Source organism: Mrakia frigida (assembly GCF_051309035.1).
Source record: "Mrakia frigida strain ATCC 22029 unplaced genomic scaffold BDY24scaffold_24, whole genome shotgun sequence".
NCBI classification, from domain to species: Eukaryota; Fungi; Basidiomycota; class Tremellomycetes; order Cystofilobasidiales; family Mrakiaceae; genus Mrakia; species Mrakia frigida.
Window position 1 is genome coordinate 369,141 of NW_027481257.1, and position 16,782 is coordinate 385,922.

Here is a 16,782-nt window from a genome sequence, read left to right on the forward strand (position 1 = left end):
AGCTTAAAGATGACTTTGGAGCTTCAAATCTCTCAGTCAACGAGCTAAACCATTCAACTCTTCCTCCTCTCTACCCTTCCCGACGCGTCCCTCTCGTCGGTCCCCCTTCTCGTTGTTGAGACGAGATTCCGATGTTTTTGCTTCTTCGACCTTGAGGTCACTTCAATATCGTTATGCTCCCCACGCATGCGAGACTTCAAGCAGAATCACGAGAGGAGAAGGAGGATTTTTGAATTTACGCCTCGAGATACCCACGCGTTACTCCCCTCCTTCCTCTCTTTTTTGCGACCCTTTTGAGCCCAGGGAGCTCTCATGATAACTGTTGGGCGTCTTGGTTTCTCCCCTTTTTACACTTACTGAGAGAGGTTGTTGAGAAGAGAGAAAAGGCGAGGTCGAAGAAGGAACGCGTCCTTCTGTTCATCGAGAACCGAAGCTGGAATCGTCGACGGCTCATTCATCCCGCCAGAAAGTTAAACCAGGTTCAAAGTAGATAGCTCGACGAGTGAACAGCTGCTACTAAGAAGGGAGGGAAGAGGAAGAGAGGGCGGAGCGACGAGTCAGCAAAAGAAGTCTCGACTGCGAACTTCAAAAGAAGCTGGGACGAACGAAGCTCGAAACTGAGCTGGAGGACTGGGAAAATATGAAGAGGAATCATCAGAATGAGGGGCGTGATGATAACGGGAAGAAGAGGGAAATGTAGGTGCTGACCTTGAATCCCATCGCGTCTCGAACGAGGCCCCTCGACATGTCACCAACTCGTCGTGAAGCAGGACTTCTTGTGCTGTTTCCAATGCAGTTTTTGATGTCCTGTTCGAAAACGAAATAAACAAACTCCGTTAGTATAGAATAAACAGGAGAGGAAACGATCCACGAAAGAAGGAGCCTCGCTCGACGCGACGAACCTTCACCGCAAAAGCGAACAGTAAGGCACTTGAAAGGAACCGAAAACGGGAGTTGGTCAGTCCAAGGACTCTATCGGAAGAGATGAAGTTGCGAAACTCACTCGACTACAAGCTCGCATCTCCTCCCCATCAGGCAATCGAACGCAACACACCTCCCGCTCTTGTCCTCGTTTAGTTTCGACGCGTGCCCACTCACAAGACACCCATGGCTTAAGGATTTGAAGTTCCTTGTCCGACCTCACGACTTCCAGATCGCTGATTCCCAAGATACTGACCAGCCTCGGAAAACGGGCAATTTCCTTCACGTCCGTCGGCCTGAGCTTGAGTTTCACCTGCTGCCTCTCGACTACCTCGACGACGCGATGCAGAGCCTGCAACTCGGTAGGAGACGGCTGAGGCACTGGAATCGAAGGAACGGGATAGTTCCAGACCAGATCATGCCAGGTGAGATTCGCGACTTCGATTAGCCGAACCAGCAGTCGGAGCGGGAAGGTTCCGTCCTGAACACAAAGAAGAGGAAACGGCGTCAGTGCGTTGACTTTTTGACGAGAGAAGAGATTGTCGACGCACTTCGAAGGGTCCAAGATCCTTTGGGAGCTTGTAGATCAAGCCGAGAAGGGCCACATAGAAAGCTACGGCTTCTTCTCCGTGCTGACGAGCGAAGCGACTTCGATATGGAAGGCTTTTCAAAGGAAGCCATCCGAGAACGATGTAGAGTCGGCTGATGTTCGACGGCGATTCGAAGTCTATCGGCAGCTGCATGACTCTCTGCAATAGAGCGGGGAGGTATTCGGCTGCGACCTCGTCCTGGCGAGAGGGGAAGGAAAGAGGAAGAGAACGTCGACGTGCAGGGCAATCAGTCCTAGCATCTCCGTCAACGCTTCAAAGCCCTCGACGACTTTTGGCTGACCTGGAACGCTGCCTTCTGCTCGGAAGGTACTGACATCTGTATTAGAAGATACACATTTCAGCTGGAGGCGGAGAGAAGCCGAACTAAGGGAGCGAAGAGATGAAAAAGGGAAGGGACGAACGAGAAGGTCCCACGCCTCTATTGCAGCCGTCGCCGTAGGCAACCCAACCAGCGATCCATGGAGCCCACGATAGAGTCCGATTATATCTCCGAACTTCGCGACGTAGGAAGAAGTCATTGAAGCAAAACGAGAAGGATGAGGGAGGGAAGGGAGTGAGAGTTATAGGGAAGAGAGGACAGTGGAGCTCAGGAAGAAGGAGGCTGAAATCGCCCCTTCACGACCGTCTTGCTCGGGCGGAAAAATGTAAAAATGACCTTTCGATGAAACTAAGTAGAAGCCAAACTCCAATGAAGTCCAAACATCGAGAAATAAAATCTTCTGGACCATCCAGCATCGCTTCGTTTGCGACTCAAACTCGACCTCCAGCTGAGCTCGACTCTTCCCTCCCCTCTTTGCCTCCCGACCCTCACCCTCCCAAAGCCACTCGTCCCATGGCTCCGACCTCTTCCCCGAGACCCCCTACTCCTTTAATCGTCGCTCAAGCTCCCATCGACCTCCCTTCCTTCGACTGGAAGCAGCTCCTCCAGACCGTCCAAACCGAGGAGCGAAAGGCGAACAGATGGTTCCTCTCCCTCCCTCCTTCCCAACAAGCTGGTCTGACGATAGCAGGAACGGGAGCGGGAACGTTGGCGCTGCTGTATGGGTACAAGAGGTTTTGGAGACGGATACGGAATGCTGGTCAGTCTAGAAGCGAACGAGGCAGGGGAGGAGGGAAGGAGGGAGCTTTCAGGGAGGGGTTGAGCTCGATGTTGAGGCGAGCGAGAGAGATGGGGATGCTACGAGAGTGAAAAAGCTGACTATCTTTCGACGATCTCGTGGGGCTTGATATGTAGATCATGTCCTCCCAAACATGCTCACAGGGAAGAAATGGATCAAAGGAAGAGTGACGAGGTGAGTTCATACCAATGCAGCTTGGACCCTTCTCTTCAATCCCCTCTCTCCTCTCCTGACTCTCTTTCCTCAACGAAAACGAACAGCGTGGGCGATTCAGACAACTTTAGAGTATACCATACACCCGGGATCTTCTTCAACTGGCCTTTCAAGATCAGGTTCATCCCTACGGAGAAGAAAGGTGAGCTCGACGTCTCTCCGAGCTCGAAGCTCGCGTCGCTGATCGTTGACCGTTCGTTGTTTTTTTGGGGGTGGTTCTTGAGCTCTCCAGAACGAGACTATTCACATTCGGATAGCTGGGGTGGATGCTCCTGAGGTTGGTTTCACCCTCTCTCTTTCTCCTTGTCTGGTCGCGTTGTTTTCCTTCGCTGAGCGAGAGCGATGGTTTCGTTCGCAGGCTGCTCATTTCGGTCGACCCGCTCAACCTCTTTCAGCTGAAGCGCTGGAGTTCCTGAGAGGGAAGGTTCTGGGTCGGAAGGTCAAGGTCCTACTTTCTTCGAAAGATCAGGTTTCGTCCTCTCTCTTTCCTCTCTTCTCGGATCGTTCCTCGACGCTCACTCTCGACGCGTCTCTCCTTTCTGCCCCCTTTCCTTCCTTCCTTCACTCAGTACGGTCGTATCGTACGTCCCTTCTACCCTCCCCTCCTCTCATTCACCCAACCTCCCTTTATTTCTCTCCTAACCTCTCCCCTCCCCTTCCTTCCGTTCTACGCGTTCTCAGGTCGGACTCCCCCTCCTCCCGCGCCGGTTCCTCCCCTTCCTGCCCTCTGAAATCCTCCCTCTCTCCATCCTCAAAGCCGGTTTCGGGGAAGTCTACACCTCAGGAGGAGCAGAGTACTCTTACGTTGGGATCGAGAAGTTCCAGAAGGCGGAAGAGGAGGCGAGGTCAGGTCTCCTCAGCCGCGGCGGAGACGAAACGCGTCGCTTTGGAGTGCTGATTTTGGCTTTGCTTTTTTGGGTTTTGTTAGGCGCAAGAAACGAGGCATCTGGGGGTTGGGGAAGAAGATGGAATCTCCTTCGGAGTACAAGAGGAGGATGAAGGAGAACCCTCCTTCTCCCAACGAGACGAGGGCTGAATCTGCGAAGGCTGCTGATCAGACGGGGACGACGATGGGGAGGAAAGGGTTCTTTGGGAGGTTGTTTGGGAGGTAGAACTGAGAACGAGCATCAGGGGAATCGCATATGGGTTCGGTTTATTGGATGACTTTTCACGATCTTTGGAAGATTTTTTTTTTCGAAGAGGAGAAAATGACGTGCAAGGAGGGAGCAACGCGACCTGGGGACGATCTCTCTCTCGGAGCTGACCTTCCCCCGCGGTCCTTCGTTTCCCTCTAACTTCCATCCTCTCTCCCCTCCCTTCCTTCCTCTCAACCCAACCCAACCCAGCAGTTTTACAGCAAGCTAGACGAACGAGCGACGACAGAGATGAGAAAAGCTGGTAAACAGGTTCGTGGTCCCTTTGATCCTTCCTTGCTCTCTCAGAAGCTCGTCCGTTCTCCTTCTCGCTCACTCCTTCTTCCCCATCTCCCCTCCTTCCTTCTCTTCGTTCGTTGCGCTCGTTTCGCTTGCAGTTCGACAAGTTCTCCCAATCCATCGGAGAACGGCTTTTCAAAGAGGGGAAGACGGAACATAGGTGCGTGTGCTCGCTCGCTCGATCTTTCAAACCGCGAGGAAAAGAAAGGGGAAGAGAGAGAGAGACGAGCTGAGAAGGAGGAAGAGGAGCTGACCGCCGTCGTTTCGTTCTCTTTGTAGTTCTGCGTTTCGAGATTTGGAGCAGGATATCGAGTTGAGAACTAGGGGGATGGAGAGGTGCGTTTAAAAAATCCCAAGTATATACTTCGGGTCCTTCCCAGGCGAGGAGAAGGAGAGCAAAGGAGGACCGCACTCGAGCTGACCTCGCCTCCCCTTCGTTTTTGCCGTTTTGACGTTTTGCTTTTGTTTATAGGCTGGCCCTAGCGAGTTCGACGTACATTCGCTCGACGGGGAAGAAGTCCAAGAGTGAAGATCCTGAGACGAGGTGAGTCGGTCGGTCGTCTCCCAAAGTTTGTAGAGAACAAGGAGGGGGTGATGAGCTGACCTCGAGCCTCGTTTCCGTTCGACCGTTCCAACAGCGACGGAGGCAAAGTCCTCCCTGGAGAAGGGCTGGGACTGGTGATGATTAGTTTTGGGGAGCAGCTAGGGAGGGATTCGGATTATGGTCAGTCCAGTTAAACTGGGGGAGGTTCTTGAGTGGAGAGAGAGAGAGAGCTGATCTGGTCTGGGTTTTTGATGCGAGCAGGGAAGAGTCTGGTTCAGATGGGGAGGGCAAAATGCAAGATTGCTGCTATCCAAGGTGAGTCCACCATCTTCTTTCTTTTTCAGACGAGCTGAACGCTGACTATGTCTTGGTGTAGATTCCTACGTTCAAGAGATCGGAGAAGGCTACCTCGCTGGACTCGGTGAGCTCGAGTCGAAACTCCCTTTCCCTCCCTCCGATCGGAACCTGACGCTTTGCTCTTTTTGGGAGTCTAGAACGAGCGATGGATCAGATCAAGGATTATCAGTCTCTCCGGAAGAAGCTTGATTCGAGGAGGTGAGTCTTCTTTGCTCTCGTTTCGTCGAAGAAAGGAGGAGCTGACCGTCCATCGATTTCGACAGACTCGCCATGGACGCGGCGACCAAACGAGCTGCGAGCTCCAAGAAGGACAACCGAGCTTTGGAGGAGGAGGTTAGGACTTCGAAGGCTAGGTAGTGAGTAGTAGTTCTCGAAACGATCAAGGGAAGAAGAGGCGAGAGCTTGACTTCAGGTTGGGTTGGTCGTTTCGAAGCGACGAGACTCAGGAGGACGTCGAGGCTAGGATGGCTACGATTTACGAGTCCGAGGGGAGTTATCTTGAGTGAGTTTACGAGCTTGAACGTCGACGTTTGAACGAGCTGATGGTCTTCTCTTTCGTTTGATCTCCCAGTGATCTAAACAGCTTCCTCGAAGCAGAAGTCTCGTTCATCGATCGGTACCGCGACGCGCTGGTCGAGGCGAAGAACTCCCTTGGATCGTTCGTTCTTCCTTCTCTCTTCCTCCCATCTCGACTATTCCTCACCTAACCTCCTTCCTTTATCGCTCTCAACTACCAGCACCTCCTCTTCTTCCCGCCCCTCCCTCCCTCAACGTCGTCCAACCCTCCCCTCCTCCTCCTCTCGACCTCGCTCCTCCCCTCCCCATCAAAACGACGACCCCGACGACGAACCCACTCCCGCCATCTCCGGAAACCGAGCTCGTTCCAACTCTACCAAATCAGGCGACGGGAAGGAGAAGAAATCCCTCTTTGGTTCTCTCAGGTCGAAGAAGAGCAGTACGCCGAGGAAGGATACGTGGGGAGCTCTGTCGGAGGATCAGGATGGGTTGAGTGGGAGGAGGGGAGAAGATGAGTCGGAGGAGGAGGAGAGGGAGAGGGAGAGGGAGAGGGAGAACGGGAGGCCAGAGGTGTCGGCGTTGAGTGCGGGGAACAGGAGTAGATCGTTCTCGAGCGCGACGGTGATGATGGGTTCGAGTTTGACTCCTGCTCCTGGGTTCCCGAGGAGGAATACGACGCCGATGAGGATGGAAACGGGGGAGAAGACGGTTCGGTGAGTGGGGGGGGTTGTGGGAAGACGCGTCGGCAACGAGGAGGACGACGAGAGCTGATCGTGTCGTCGTCTCGTCTCGTCTTGTTGTTCTCTCGTCTCACAGATCGACGTTCGCCTACCGAGGCACAGCATCCGACGAGCTCACTTTTGAAGTCGGAGAAGGTTCGTATCGTCTTCTTTTCCCCTTATCACTTCCCTCTCTCCTCCTCATCTCTCCAGCTCACCCTCTCTCCTCTTCTTCCTTCTCAGTCATCGTCGTCTCCTCTGAAATCTCCCCCGACTGGTGGACCGGTCGCCTCGAATCCACCGGTCACTCGGGTCTCTTCCCTTCAGCCTACACCGAACCCATCTCCCCAATCTCAACCCAACCACCTCCTCTTCCCTCCTCCGCCCGTCCTCAACCCCACCGCTCCGCTTCCTCCTCCTCCGACCTCTTCCCATCCACCCAACCTCCACCTCGTCGGCTCCCCCCTCCTCCAGCAGCACCCGCTCGTCAAAACTCGTTCCTTACCGACTCGGAGACGGAGCCGGATCCGGATCCGTATGGGAATTCCAGCACGAGCGCGTCGGAGGGAGAAGCGGACGAGGAGGGCGAGAAGGCTGGGTTGACGGGGGTGGGAGTGCCTGCTGCTCCTGCCGCGAGTAGTGGTAGGTTCTTAGGGATGGCGAGCAAGAAGGCTCCGCCGCCGCCGGTACCGAGGAGTAGGAGGTCGACGGTTTCGAGTAGGGAGGAGGCCGTGAATGGCAGGAGGGGAGGAGGGGGAGGGCAGGTGGAGTTGGATGAGGGGGAGAATCCCTTCCATTAGGGAGAGGGGATGATGGAGAGGTAGACTTTGATGTGTTTGTTTTTGAATGGATGGTTCCCTTTTTTAAAAAACGAACGAACGATCAACGCTGCTTTCGAGCGAAGCAGGGGAAGGAGGCAAGACGCGTCGTGAATAATCGTACAGATTCGATCAAAAAAAGAGTCAAGATCTAGTGTGGTTGGGGGTACGTAGGGTGAAGTGAAAAATCGAGGCTCAATCAAGCAGCGATGGAAGAAGCAGAAGAAGGGATCTGAGCGGCGAGAGCTTTGAGGCACGACTCGACGGAATCGATCTTCTCCATCAGGACCTTGATCGCTTCGGGGAGGAGCTCCTCGGGCTGGTAGGCTCCTAGGGATTCTACGCTGACTGTGGATGCACAAACCGAGCACATGTGCGAGAGATGAAGGTCAGTGGTGCGTTCTTCGGCAACGAACGAACGAGAACGAAGAAGAAGAGAGGGAAAGCGACTCACAAATGAAATGATCCCGAATCCTCGTCAACTCGACCTTGTCCTTGAACTTGTCGTGCCTGAGCACCTCTCTCGACACGGTATCCTTCCTCGGGTTCTTGACGAGCGCGGTCTTCTTCTTGGTGATGGGGTCGGGTCCGATCCCGATCACGCCTGGAGCGAAGAGACCTTGGAACTCGACGACGTCTTCGGGAGGGATGGGAGAGGTGATGATGATGTGGGGGAGGAGTCGGTAGGAGGCGGTGGCTGGAAGTGAAGCGAAAGATGAGGGAGGGAAGGTGAGTTTGGGTTGGGGAGAAAGGGGAGAGGGGGGAAAAGAGAGACGCGACGAGGGACGAACCGACGGGAGAGAACTTTGCGTGATCCTTTCCGATTCCTTTGACGGCGTGGAGATCCAGCTCGATCGCCTGAGACAACATATCAGGAACGACAATGATCAGTTTGAGGAAGAGAACGAAGGGGAGAGAAGACCGACCTGTCCAGGTCTCAGCTTCGCGATCAAAATATCTCCAACCGTTGGTGCTGGCGCCTCGTCCTCGAACATGACGGTCTGTCGACCAGCAGCAGCCCAGATGATGTCTCGAGAGTAAACTGATGGAACACAGGCGTAAAAAGCAGAGGAGGCGACAAGGTCAGCGTCGAACGAAAGAAGGAGAAGGAAAGTGAGCTTCGTTCGAACACGCACCGTTTTCGTTGTGGTAAAGCTTGGAAGGATCCGTCTCTCCCTTGACGGCCTCCCTGTTCCGTTCACACTTGACGAAGAGCTTGAAGACCATCGTGTTCTGATCGTTGGGGACGTCTCCTACAAAATCGAAAGGGAAGGAGAAAAGTGGTCAGCTCGAGCTCGAGCTCGCACTCCCTTCCTTCCTCCCCGCTCACTCCTTCAAGCGCCAACCCAGCTCGAAAACTCACCAGGCCCTATCATGGTCATCTTCCTAGGATCAACCTTGAGAGGAATGAGACCGAGACGTTGACTGAGAACCTCGTCCTGGACGATGGAAGTGTTGTTGTAGACGTAGACCTCCTCGATGGCGATAGCTGGGACTTCAGAGATCATGACACGTCGGATGGCGTTGGCGATGGAGGAGTCGACTCCGATGAGGTCGAACTCGCAGGTGGTGCCGGAGATGGAATCGATTTTGACTTGGAGGTTCTGAGGGAAGAGCAGGAAGAGAGGGGAGGGGAGGGGAAGGGAGGAGGTCAGTCAGCGAGCTCGAACGAAGAGAGCTCAAGCTCGATGAAAGTGGACGATTCCGAAAGCAGAACTTCAATGAAGCAGCAGAATAAGGTCCATACTCTCGAGCTGAACGCGTCGAGGGCTGGGGTTGTTCGAGTTTGAAGAAGGCGAGCTCGGAGAAGGGAGGAGGAGGGGGAGGAGAGAAGGGAGGGGAACTGACCTCAGCGAAAGCTTTGAGGTCCCACGAGTGATCCTCTCCAGGGTAGTGCCCAGGGAACTCAGTTCCAGCAACCTGATAGATACAGATGCACGACGAAATGAAGGAGTTAGCTCTTGTAGGGGACAGAAGCTCAACTTCGGAAGGGAGCGAAGCTCAAACGCAGAGCTTCCTCCTTCGCCTCCTCAAGCTCAACCAACTCACAGCTGACACTCGCTCAGCTTCCAGACGAACATGCCTCCTAGGATCGTTAAGGTCGGACGAAGACGCCATATCTACGAGAGTTTGATGGGGAGAAGGAGGGAGGAGGAGGGTGAAAGTTAGGGAGCAAAGGAAGGAAGGGACGAAATGGGTTGAGCTCGAATTTTGAGTCCTTCTGTCCCCTCCCCCAAACCCTCACAACCTCAAAATCCAAGCTTTTTCTTCCCTTCTTCTTACTTTCGGGAACACACCAATAACCACCTCTACTCCAGAGTCGAAAAAAGGATCTCTTCTCTCGAGATCGAGCTCGCCAACGTCAAGAAGGAACGAGACAACCTCTCCCGAATCGCCACCTCGAGCCTTCGAACTCTTCGTCAAACAACCGAGACTCAGGTCGGATTATGGATTCGAGAGGATGAGGAGGAGAAGGTCAAGTCTTTGGAGGCTGCTTCAGAGGTGGATCAGATCCCTTCGAGAGAAGGGAAGTTGACAAGCAATGCGGTGAGCTTGACTCCTCTCGTTCCTCCCCTTTTGCTACCTCTTCCTACTCGTCTCGATCAGATCATCGAACGGAGCCAGGGTTGTCTCGCTCTTTCTCTGGTTTTGTTTGGATGATCTGCGAATGGGGGCCGATGGCGAATCTTGAACGGAGGGAGGGGTGGGACGAGGTCGTCGCGTCGCTGGTCGAGGGAAGCAGAAGCTGGCCGTTGTCTTCACCTTACGTAGTTCTCTTTAGTTAACGACCTTGCGCCTTCATGTATTCTCTTTTTTTAATTCCTCCGCATTCAACGCAAGCTCTCAGACGGAGAGGGAAGCAAGCGAAGGGAAAAGGAAGAGCATCGACCGCGAAGCATGGGCTCGTCTTTCAAATCCGCTTCGTCTTGCTTGGGTACGAGAGCAGTTCTTTAAACGCAGGAGGGACGAATGAGACTCTGAAATCTCTCAATACGAAGAACGGGATCGAAGCAGTTGAGCATCGAGATCGGCTGTGGTTCGACGCGACGACACGAAACGAGCAAAAACCCCCTCTCTCCCTCCCGAGTTCCAACAGAAGTTCCTCTTCTTCCCCCGATGTGATGTTTCGATCGATTTCCGAGGACGCGCTGTTCTGAGAGCTGGAGAGACGAGCTAAATAGGAGAGGCGAGGCTCGGTCAGAGTTGAAAGGGAAACGAGAGAAAGTCGAGCTCGGAGGAAACGACGCGAAGTCGAGGGAGGAGTACAAACTACCTTGAACAGTGAGAAGAGGGGCTGAAAGGCAAGACGGGAAAAACAAAAGTCAGACAAGAGGAAACGGAGGGGAGGGGACAGGGAGGAGAAGACTCACTCAACGAACGCGTTCGACGCGCCGAGACTACCAGCTCGGTTCGAAACAAGTTGCCTTGTGAGTTTTCCAGTCAAGTCTTTGATGTTCTGGATAGTGAGAAGAGGAGTTCGGCGTGGGAGATCGTCTGGGTGGAGGGACAAAAGAAGGGAGGAGAGGACGGACCTGTCGAGCAGTAACGAACGTTGAGACACTGGAAAGAAGAGAACAGCGGTCTATCAGCAGCTGGTCATCATCATCAAGAGTCATGTTAAACTCACTCTTCCACACATGTCCATTTCCTTCCCCTTCGCGACTTTGGCGCACTTGACTTCGTCGCGTACTCCTCGTGCCCCAGTCGCACTGTTCTTTGCCTCGCACATGATCCTTCTTTCTCTTGCAGAAGAGTTACCCAGAGAAGCTGCACCGGAGGATCCTAGAGCGACTCGATCAAGGACCTCGAGTGTTCCAGGGTTACCGATTTGATGGAATCGCATCAGAACGACGAGTCGACCAAGTTGGGTTTTCTGAGCTTGATGGACGGCGGGAAAGCCTGAGCCGAGAGGGAGACCAAATGTGAGTTGGAGAGCGAGCCTGCTGAAGAGATGGAGGAGACGTCCTAGTGTGGCCTCGGCGAGTTTGATCTCCTGTAAACCCAAAACAACCGTCAGGTGAAGAGAGGCTTCAGGCGAAGAGAGGCGGCTTCCTTCGTGCCCTTTTTAAGGAGGAGAAGGTATAGCTTACCAGCCAAAGATCAGGTGGGAACTCTGCCATCATGTTGAGCAGCCTCGAACACATAGCTCTAGCTTCGTCCGGATGCTCCCTAACAAATCGACCGAAGGCAGGAGTCTCGATGAATCTGCCGGTGGAGGTCTCGTAGATTCCCCATCGTTCGTCGCCGCTGAAGACGTTCGGTGAAGACTGGATGAACGTCCGAACGATGCATGGCAGGTAGAGTGCAGCGAGTGAATTCTGGAGTGTGGGAGGGAGCAGAGACGAGAGATTTCAGCCCTCCCGGTTTCGATCTTTCTTCACAGAGTCGAAGGAGCTCAACATACGAAGAAGGCATCATCTTGAGCTCTAGTGACGAAAGACACCGCATTGAGCTGATCGAGAGTATACAATATACAAAAGACCGTCAGAACGAGGATGACTGGAAAGCACAAGGGAAGAGTGGAAAGGAGGAAGGAGCGGAGTGGACTAACCAACCTGATTATCTCGTCCAGGTCTTCCATACGAAGAATTGCAGCTGCAGGTGCATCTCGACCTTCCACGAAGCCTAAAATCTCTGCGAATCTGGTGGCAGAAGGAAGAGACATGTCGAAAAGGGAGGGAGGGACGAAGAGGGACGGTTGCAGGTGAGGTCAACTAGGGAAAGGTGAGCTTGACCTTCCTTCCCTCCCAACGACGACGAGCCTCCCCTCCTCCTTTTTTTTATCTTCAGAATGTACAAACCGGTTTCCTACCTCACCGCGGACGACATAGCCAGTATCCTTGGTCTGAAGGATGGCTCGTACAGAGGTCTGATCGGGGAAGGCCATCAGCTGAAGCTGTTGAAAGGGTTGAAGGTCAACGATCCTTCCTTCCCTCCTCAACTTCTTCCCGCTGTTCTAACAAAGCACAGGATAGCTCAAATGGTCAGTGCGAAGTTGCTCTCCAGTCAGTATTTCCATCCGCTGACTCGACTTCATCGCTCGCAGGTGAGCGAGTTGGAGAAGGACGGGTCTCTCGCTTTGGTGAGCTTCGTCCTCTTCTCTTTTTCCTCTCCTTTCCCTTGCTCAACCTCCTTTCCCTGATTGATTTTCAGCCCGAGTTCACTCATCTGTACCTTCCCGAGCTCATCCAAGCTCACTCTCTCGCTTCCGCCTCCGAGTTTGATAACTTTTGGACACGGACGCTCGTTCTCGTCGCCGTCGTCGGGAACGCCTACTTCGACCGCTACGCCAGGAAGCCAGTCGAAGGATCAAACCTGCTCGAATGTCTTCTCAAAAGCTTAGCTGAGAATTTCCCCAGTCATCCTGAACTCCTGGATCCAGTGCGTCTATCTGCCCTCTCTTCCCTCTCGAGATCGACGCTGACGATCGTCCCTTCTTGACCTCTCGTCCTCCTTCGAAGAATTCCTCCCACGACGGCAGAGATCCTCGTGTAGTCTGTACAGGCTGGCTTCACATCATCACCAGCATCATCCTCAGTCGATCGTCACGGACGCCTCCTCAAGGCATCTCGTCCCCCTCGTCTCGACTCCTCCTCCCCTCCCTCCAAGTTCTCGTTTCGGATCTGCAGCTACCGAGAACGAAGGTCGTTCTCCCATCTTGGTACCTCGAGGACGCTACCACTCTCTTGAGAAGGGCTCTTCTCTTGATCGGGCTGCTGAAGGGAGATCTGGACCCGCCCCTTTTCTTCGAGTCGTTGCAGTTTGTGTCGTGGTGGAGGTGCGAAGGGACAACAACCGCTGGAGGTGTCCTTGAGAACTGTAGAGATATCAGAGATGGGGAAGAGGTCGTAGCTTGTGGAAGGGTGAGTCGTCTCTTTCCTCGAAGCTGCGACTGCTTCTTCTCTTTCGCTGACTCTCTTTCTTCCCCTCGGCTCAGTGTCGGTCAGTCCGCTATTGCTCTATCGGTTCGTCTTCCTTCTCCTTCATTCGCGCCCTCATCCGTAAGGCTGATCATCTCTATTCTTTCGCTCAACCTAGCCCATCAGCGAGCTCACTGGAAGGAGCATCGGGAGACTTGTTGGGAACCGATTTGGTGAGGACGCGACGGGGAAGGAGAAACGAACGAAGGAGTGCTGGAGTCGATGCATGCATTTCAACAGAACTTTTTCGAGCAGTCCTTCAGACGTCTGCTTGGTTTCGAGCGAGGAGAAGTTGAAAGGATCAGGTCGAGAGCTCGAACCTCACTTCGTCGCGTCGTTGTCGAATCGTTCGTTTCATAAATCAAGAGCCTCTATGTATTCTAGGAATCCTTTCTCTGCCCACCCACCGACGCTGGGTCTACCGGTACTGGAGACGTGTGAAGAGGAAGAGACGAAAGCGGGAGCTCTCCCTCAACCTCGTCCTCCTCGACGGTGGGCGACGGCGAGGTGATATAGCGCCGGCTCATCGAGTAGTGACGCAAGAAGAAGGACATCTGAAGAAACGACCAGGAGAGCGTTTATTAGCGACTGGCTTTGAAGAAGGGAAGAACGAGAAACTCACGACAAACGCAGCTCCAACAAGCGCACAAACAACGATCCAAACCTGACTCAACGCGTCGCTCAACACTCGTCTCACTTCCCTCCGCATCAACTCATCTTCCATCTCCACGATTCCAGCGAAGTCTCCTCGAAGAATAGTAGATATGATGGAGGGTGGGAGGTCGGTGGGGAGTTCTTTACGGAGGTGGGAAAACAGGATCGTTCCTCCGATGGAGACACCGATCTGCGAGACGGAAAAAGGTTTGTTGAGTCAGCGAGTGGGATTGAAGAAGGGCAGCGAGAAAGATCGGACTGACTGTGGATCCGAGGGATCGGCAGAGCTGGTAAGCAGAGGTGGTCGAAGCCATGTCCTGCGACGAAAGAGGAGACAAAGTTGCGTCAACAAGAAGTCCTTCGACGCGTCGACAGAACTGCAGAGACGTACCTTCATTGGAAGTGCTGATTGAAGCACGATCAAAGGAGGTTGGAAAAGCTGAATGAACGGAAGAAAAAATCAGCATCTCGTTCGAAAAGAAAAGTAAAAAAAGAGCTCACCATTCCGAGACCCAGTCCGGCGAGGATTGGGAGACCCTCTTGGTTCGCCAGGCCTGAGTTTGGGTCCAGAAGAAGCATGAGTCCGAATCCGAGAGTTCCAAGTCCCAGTCCTATCCACATGAAGGGACGAGCGACTTTGAGGCGCGTCATGAGAGGACCGACGGCGAGGGTCATCAAGGAGCATCCAGTGATGGTTGGGAGGAGCTGAAGAGGAAGGAAGGGCTCGCTCAGTGAGAGGTCGAGGAATTCGAAAGGGAGAGGGAGCGGACCTGGAGACCACTGATCATGGCACTTCTTCCGTGGACACCTGCAGGAAGGAGGAGAGAAGTCGATGGAAAGTCAGAACGCGGAAACGCGGAAACAAACGAGGAGACGCTTACCTTGGTAGTACGTGGGGAGGTAGAACGATAGCGAGAGGTATCCAAGACCTGTCGAAAGGAGTTGAAGTCAGCTCAAGATCGTAAGGTAAGAAAACCGAAGGAGACTGACTGTGAAGCGTGGTGATCGCCAACGTGAGGGTCGTCGTTCTCGTCCTGAAGAGACGAGGAGGGAACAAAGGAGTCCTCTTTGTGTAGCCCTCGTTGATCATTCCGATGGAGAAGCAGACAACTCCGACGACGAGAAGAGCAATCGTCGTTTTGTCCGACCCTGCAAGAGGAAGAGAAAGAGAGGAGGTCAGCTCCGATTCAACTTCGCTCGACCTGATCCGGTTCAACTCACAAGACCGATCAGCAGCAAGCGAAAATCCAGCGAGAAGCGTACCAGATCCAGCGGTGAGAAACAACCTGCGGGGAATCGAGAAAGGAAAACGGTCAGCACACAAGGTCGAGAAGAAGAAAAAAGAGAAGGACGAACACGCCGACGAAATCGAATCGATCTGCGAACTCTCGAAGAGTGATCTTCTTGCGAGGGTTAAGCTTGAGGCAGAAGTAGAGCATCACAAGAGCGACGAAGCCCAGAGGTAGATTCAGGAAGAACGCCCATCTCCAAGACGCTTTATCCTACGAGAAAGAAAGAACGCAGAGGTCAGGGGAAGCGAAGGTGATCAGACGCTTCGAGGCAGAAGAACGATGGACGAACAACGAGGAGTCCTCCCAGTAGAGGACCAACAATGGTAGCGAGAGCCCACACTCCTCCGATCGCACTACTGTAAGTTGGCCGTTGCTCAAGCGTCACACAGTCGGAGAGGATGATCGACGTCCTGTTAAAAAGGAAAGGTCGCGTCAATTTCGACCTCCAGCTCGATGGAGTCCGAGAGAGCTCACATGGTCATGATCCCACCTCCTCCAATACCCTGCAAAGCTCGAGCTCCAATTAAGAAGGGCATCGACTACGCGAAACCATCAGAATCAAAAGGAAGGTCAGACGCGCGTCGTCGGAGGGGGGGCGAACGAGCGAAAGGACTCACGGTGGCAGCTCCAGCAAGAGCCGAAGCGATCAAAAACACGATGATCGATGGGAAGTAGACCTGTTTCCGTCCTACTACGTCGGAGAGTTGGCCCCAAGCGGGAGTGAGAGCCGAGCTGGAAAGGAGGTAGGAGACTGAGACGAGCGACGAGACGATTCAGCTCGCTGCTCTTCCAAGAGCTTCGTAGTAGCGAACTGACCTCCAACCCAAGAGTAATCAGACCCCGTTCCTTTCAGATCAGCTGAGATCGTAGGCAGGGCGGTGGTGATGATGGTTGAATCGCTGGAAAGAAGGACAAACGAAGAGTTCAAGCCCAAGGTTGAAAGGAGCTTCTCGTCTTTCGGAGAGGACTAACACGGCAGCGAGGAAAGTAGTCAACGCGAGAGCTGTGATGACGAGGTACATTTTATCTGACGAACGAGGAAGAAAGGAAGGAGGAAAGAAGAAGAAAGGAAGGAAAAAACATCAACCTCCTCGTTCTGTTCAGCCCTCGACTCGAGCTCACACAATCCTTCCTTCCTTCCTTTGCCCTTCCATGCGTCCCAGTCCCAGTCCCAGTCCCAGTCCTCCCTCTGAGCCTTCCGGAGCTCCCTTCAATTTGCTCTCCAATTCCCTCCCTTCTCGCACCCCCCTCCAGCTCTCTCTCTTCTCTCAAGTTCGAAGACTCACTCTTGGGCAGCTCAATCCCTTCATCCTCCTCCCTCATCCTCGCTCCATGGTCCCTCCTCCTCGTCTTCTCCTCCCTGACCACTCCAAACGGCTCGTCCATCCCCTTCTTATCCATCGGCTCATCTTCCGGACGAGGACTGATTCGTTCTGGGTCGAGGAGGGCAGAGGGAGGAGGAGGAGAACCAGGTTCTACCTCGATTGGGTTGTCAGTTGAGGCTGTCATGGGTTTCTGCTGACTCTGTGGGAGTTGGCGATGAGCTTGGGTTGGTGATAAAGGAGGACGGTGTGACGAGCGAAAAGGGAGAAAAGAGAGGCCAGGTGGGTGAAAGTTGAAGGTCAAATCGATTGGGAGGGCTTCTCCACGACGACCAGGGCGAAG

At 53.7% G+C, this 16,782-nt stretch overlaps 7 protein-coding genes across 7 annotated transcripts; 3 read left to right on the top strand and 4 right to left on the bottom strand.

Moving 5' to 3' along the window:
- Window positions 1-439: 439 nt before the first annotated feature.
- On the bottom strand, window positions 440-2,086 carry BDY24DRAFT_395768 (zinc finger MYND domain-containing protein). Its single transcript, XM_076641348.1, has 8 exons — window positions 1,934-2,086; window positions 1,813-1,848; window positions 1,473-1,709; window positions 1,004-1,402; window positions 903-930; window positions 709-807; window positions 607-630; window positions 440-516 (listed from the first exon to the last, which is right to left on the bottom strand). The coding sequence occupies exons 1-6, from the start codon at window positions 2,048-2,050 to the stop codon at window positions 749-751; spliced, it is 876 nt and encodes a 291-aa protein (XP_076494869.1). The 5' UTR covers window positions 2,051-2,086; the 3' UTR covers window positions 440-516; window positions 607-630; window positions 709-748.
- A 245-nt stretch (window positions 2,087-2,331) lies between these two features.
- Window positions 2,332-4,039, top strand: LCL3 (Lcl3p). Its single transcript, XM_076641349.1, has 8 exons — window positions 2,332-2,611; window positions 2,767-2,824; window positions 2,911-3,005; window positions 3,088-3,140; window positions 3,222-3,332; window positions 3,433-3,444; window positions 3,545-3,708; window positions 3,792-4,039. Exons 1-8 carry the CDS (start codon window positions 2,365-2,367, stop codon window positions 3,973-3,975), a joined length of 924 nt encoding a protein of 307 aa, XP_076494870.1. The 5' UTR covers window positions 2,332-2,364; the 3' UTR covers window positions 3,976-4,039.
- Window positions 4,040-4,152: 113 nt separating this feature from the next.
- On the top strand, window positions 4,153-6,696 carry BDY24DRAFT_395773 (uncharacterized protein). Its single transcript, XM_076641350.1, has 12 exons — window positions 4,153-4,269; window positions 4,395-4,456; window positions 4,576-4,632; window positions 4,769-4,840; window positions 4,935-5,020; window positions 5,102-5,155; window positions 5,217-5,261; window positions 5,335-5,395; window positions 5,461-5,553; window positions 5,631-5,699; window positions 5,769-5,855; window positions 5,935-6,696. Exons 1-12 carry the CDS (start codon window positions 4,249-4,251, stop codon window positions 6,428-6,430), a joined length of 1,203 nt encoding a protein of 400 aa, XP_076494871.1. The 5' UTR covers window positions 4,153-4,248; the 3' UTR covers window positions 6,431-6,696.
- Window positions 6,697-7,344: 648 nt separating this feature from the next.
- On the bottom strand, window positions 7,345-9,421 carry RPC40 (DNA-directed RNA polymerase core subunit RPC40). The gene is made up of 8 exons (XM_076641351.1): window positions 9,300-9,421; window positions 9,099-9,170; window positions 8,614-8,854; window positions 8,387-8,503; window positions 8,177-8,292; window positions 8,042-8,108; window positions 7,705-7,947; window positions 7,345-7,598 (listed from the first exon to the last, which is right to left on the bottom strand). The coding sequence occupies exons 1-8, from the start codon at window positions 9,366-9,368 to the stop codon at window positions 7,450-7,452; spliced, it is 1,074 nt and encodes a 357-aa protein (XP_076494872.1). The 5' UTR covers window positions 9,369-9,421; the 3' UTR covers window positions 7,345-7,449.
- Window positions 9,422-11,187: 1,766 nt separating this feature from the next.
- Window positions 11,188-11,947, bottom strand: BDY24DRAFT_130117 (uncharacterized protein). Its single transcript, XM_076635998.1, has 3 exons — window positions 11,803-11,947; window positions 11,656-11,703; window positions 11,188-11,569 (listed from the first exon to the last, which is right to left on the bottom strand). Exons 1-3 carry the CDS (start codon window positions 11,914-11,916, stop codon window positions 11,282-11,284), a joined length of 450 nt encoding a protein of 149 aa, XP_076494873.1. The 5' UTR covers window positions 11,917-11,947; the 3' UTR covers window positions 11,188-11,281.
- Window positions 11,948-12,002: 55 nt separating this feature from the next.
- Window positions 12,003-13,467, top strand: BDY24DRAFT_395786 (zinc finger MYND domain-containing protein). Its single transcript, XM_076641352.1, has 6 exons — window positions 12,003-12,234; window positions 12,298-12,333; window positions 12,405-12,632; window positions 12,713-13,114; window positions 13,189-13,216; window positions 13,290-13,467. The coding sequence occupies exons 1-6, from the start codon at window positions 12,043-12,045 to the stop codon at window positions 13,346-13,348; spliced, it is 945 nt and encodes a 314-aa protein (XP_076494874.1). The 5' UTR covers window positions 12,003-12,042; the 3' UTR covers window positions 13,349-13,467.
- Window positions 13,468-13,551: 84 nt separating this feature from the next.
- BDY24DRAFT_416931 (MDR family MFS transporter) lies at window positions 13,552-16,626 on the bottom strand (the record flags this gene model as incomplete). Its single annotated transcript, XM_076643641.1, has 16 exons — window positions 13,552-13,725; window positions 13,794-14,015; window positions 14,089-14,142; window positions 14,217-14,264; window positions 14,327-14,530; window positions 14,596-14,633; window positions 14,707-14,754; window positions 14,816-14,974; window positions 15,047-15,111; window positions 15,182-15,327; window positions 15,407-15,527; window positions 15,592-15,656; window positions 15,735-15,868; window positions 15,934-16,016; window positions 16,090-16,144; window positions 16,404-16,626. 16 exons carry the CDS (start codon window positions 16,624-16,626, stop codon window positions 13,552-13,554), a joined length of 1,839 nt encoding a protein of 612 aa, XP_076494875.1.
- Between the last annotated feature and the right edge of the window lie 156 nt (window positions 16,627-16,782).

Coding starts and splice junctions, on each gene's coding strand:
- BDY24DRAFT_395768 (XM_076641348.1), bottom strand. CDS start 2,050: ATGACTTCTTCCTACGTCGCGAAGTTCGGAGATATAATCGGACTCTAT. Junction 1,849..1,933: donor TAGAGGCGTGGGACCTTCTC/GTTCGTCCCTTC, acceptor CTTCTAATACAG/ATGTCAGTACCTTCCGAGCA. Junction 808..902: donor TGTTCGCTTTTGCGGTGAAG/GTTCGTCGCGTC, acceptor GTTTTCGAACAG/GACATCAAAAACTGCATTGG.
- BDY24DRAFT_395773 (XM_076641350.1), top strand. CDS start 4,249: ATGAGAAAAGCTGGTAAACAG. Junction 4,841..4,934: donor AGTGAAGATCCTGAGACGAG/GTGAGTCGGTCG, acceptor CCGTTCCAACAG/CGACGGAGGCAAAGTCCTCC. Junction 5,396..5,460: donor AAGAAGCTTGATTCGAGGAG/GTGAGTCTTCTT, acceptor CGATTTCGACAG/ACTCGCCATGGACGCGGCGA.
- LCL3 (XM_076641349.1), top strand. CDS start 2,365: ATGGCTCCGACCTCTTCCCCGAGACCCCCTACTCCTTTAATCGTCGCT. Junction 2,612..2,766: donor GAGACGGATACGGAATGCTG/GTCAGTCTAGAA, acceptor CTTGATATGTAG/ATCATGTCCTCCCAAACATG. Junction 3,709..3,791: donor AAGGCGGAAGAGGAGGCGAG/GTCAGGTCTCCT, acceptor GGGTTTTGTTAG/GCGCAAGAAACGAGGCATCT.
- RPC40 (XM_076641351.1), bottom strand. CDS start 9,368: ATGGCGTCTTCGTCCGACCTTAACGATCCTAGGAGGCATGTTCGTCTG. Junction 8,109..8,176: donor CGAAGCTGAGACCTGGACAG/GTCGGTCTTCTC, acceptor ATGTTGTCTCAG/GCGATCGAGCTGGATCTCCA. Junction 7,599..7,704: donor GATTCGGGATCATTTCATTT/GTGAGTCGCTTT, acceptor GTGCATCCACAG/TCAGCGTAGAATCCCTAGGA.
- BDY24DRAFT_395786 (XM_076641352.1), top strand. CDS start 12,043: ATGTACAAACCGGTTTCCTACCTCACCGCGGACGACATAGCCAGTATC. Junction 12,235..12,297: donor AGCACAGGATAGCTCAAATG/GTCAGTGCGAAG, acceptor CATCGCTCGCAG/GTGAGCGAGTTGGAGAAGGA. Junction 13,217..13,289: donor AGTCCGCTATTGCTCTATCG/GTTCGTCTTCCT, acceptor CGCTCAACCTAG/CCCATCAGCGAGCTCACTGG.
- BDY24DRAFT_130117 (XM_076635998.1), bottom strand. CDS start 11,916: ATGTCTCTTCCTTCTGCCACCAGATTCGCAGAGATTTTAGGCTTCGTG. Junction 11,704..11,802: donor TGGACGAGATAATCAGGTTG/GTTAGTCCACTC, acceptor ACTCTCGATCAG/CTCAATGCGGTGTCTTTCGT. Junction 11,570..11,655: donor CTCAAGATGATGCCTTCTTC/GTATGTTGAGCT, acceptor CCCACACTCCAG/AATTCACTCGCTGCACTCTA.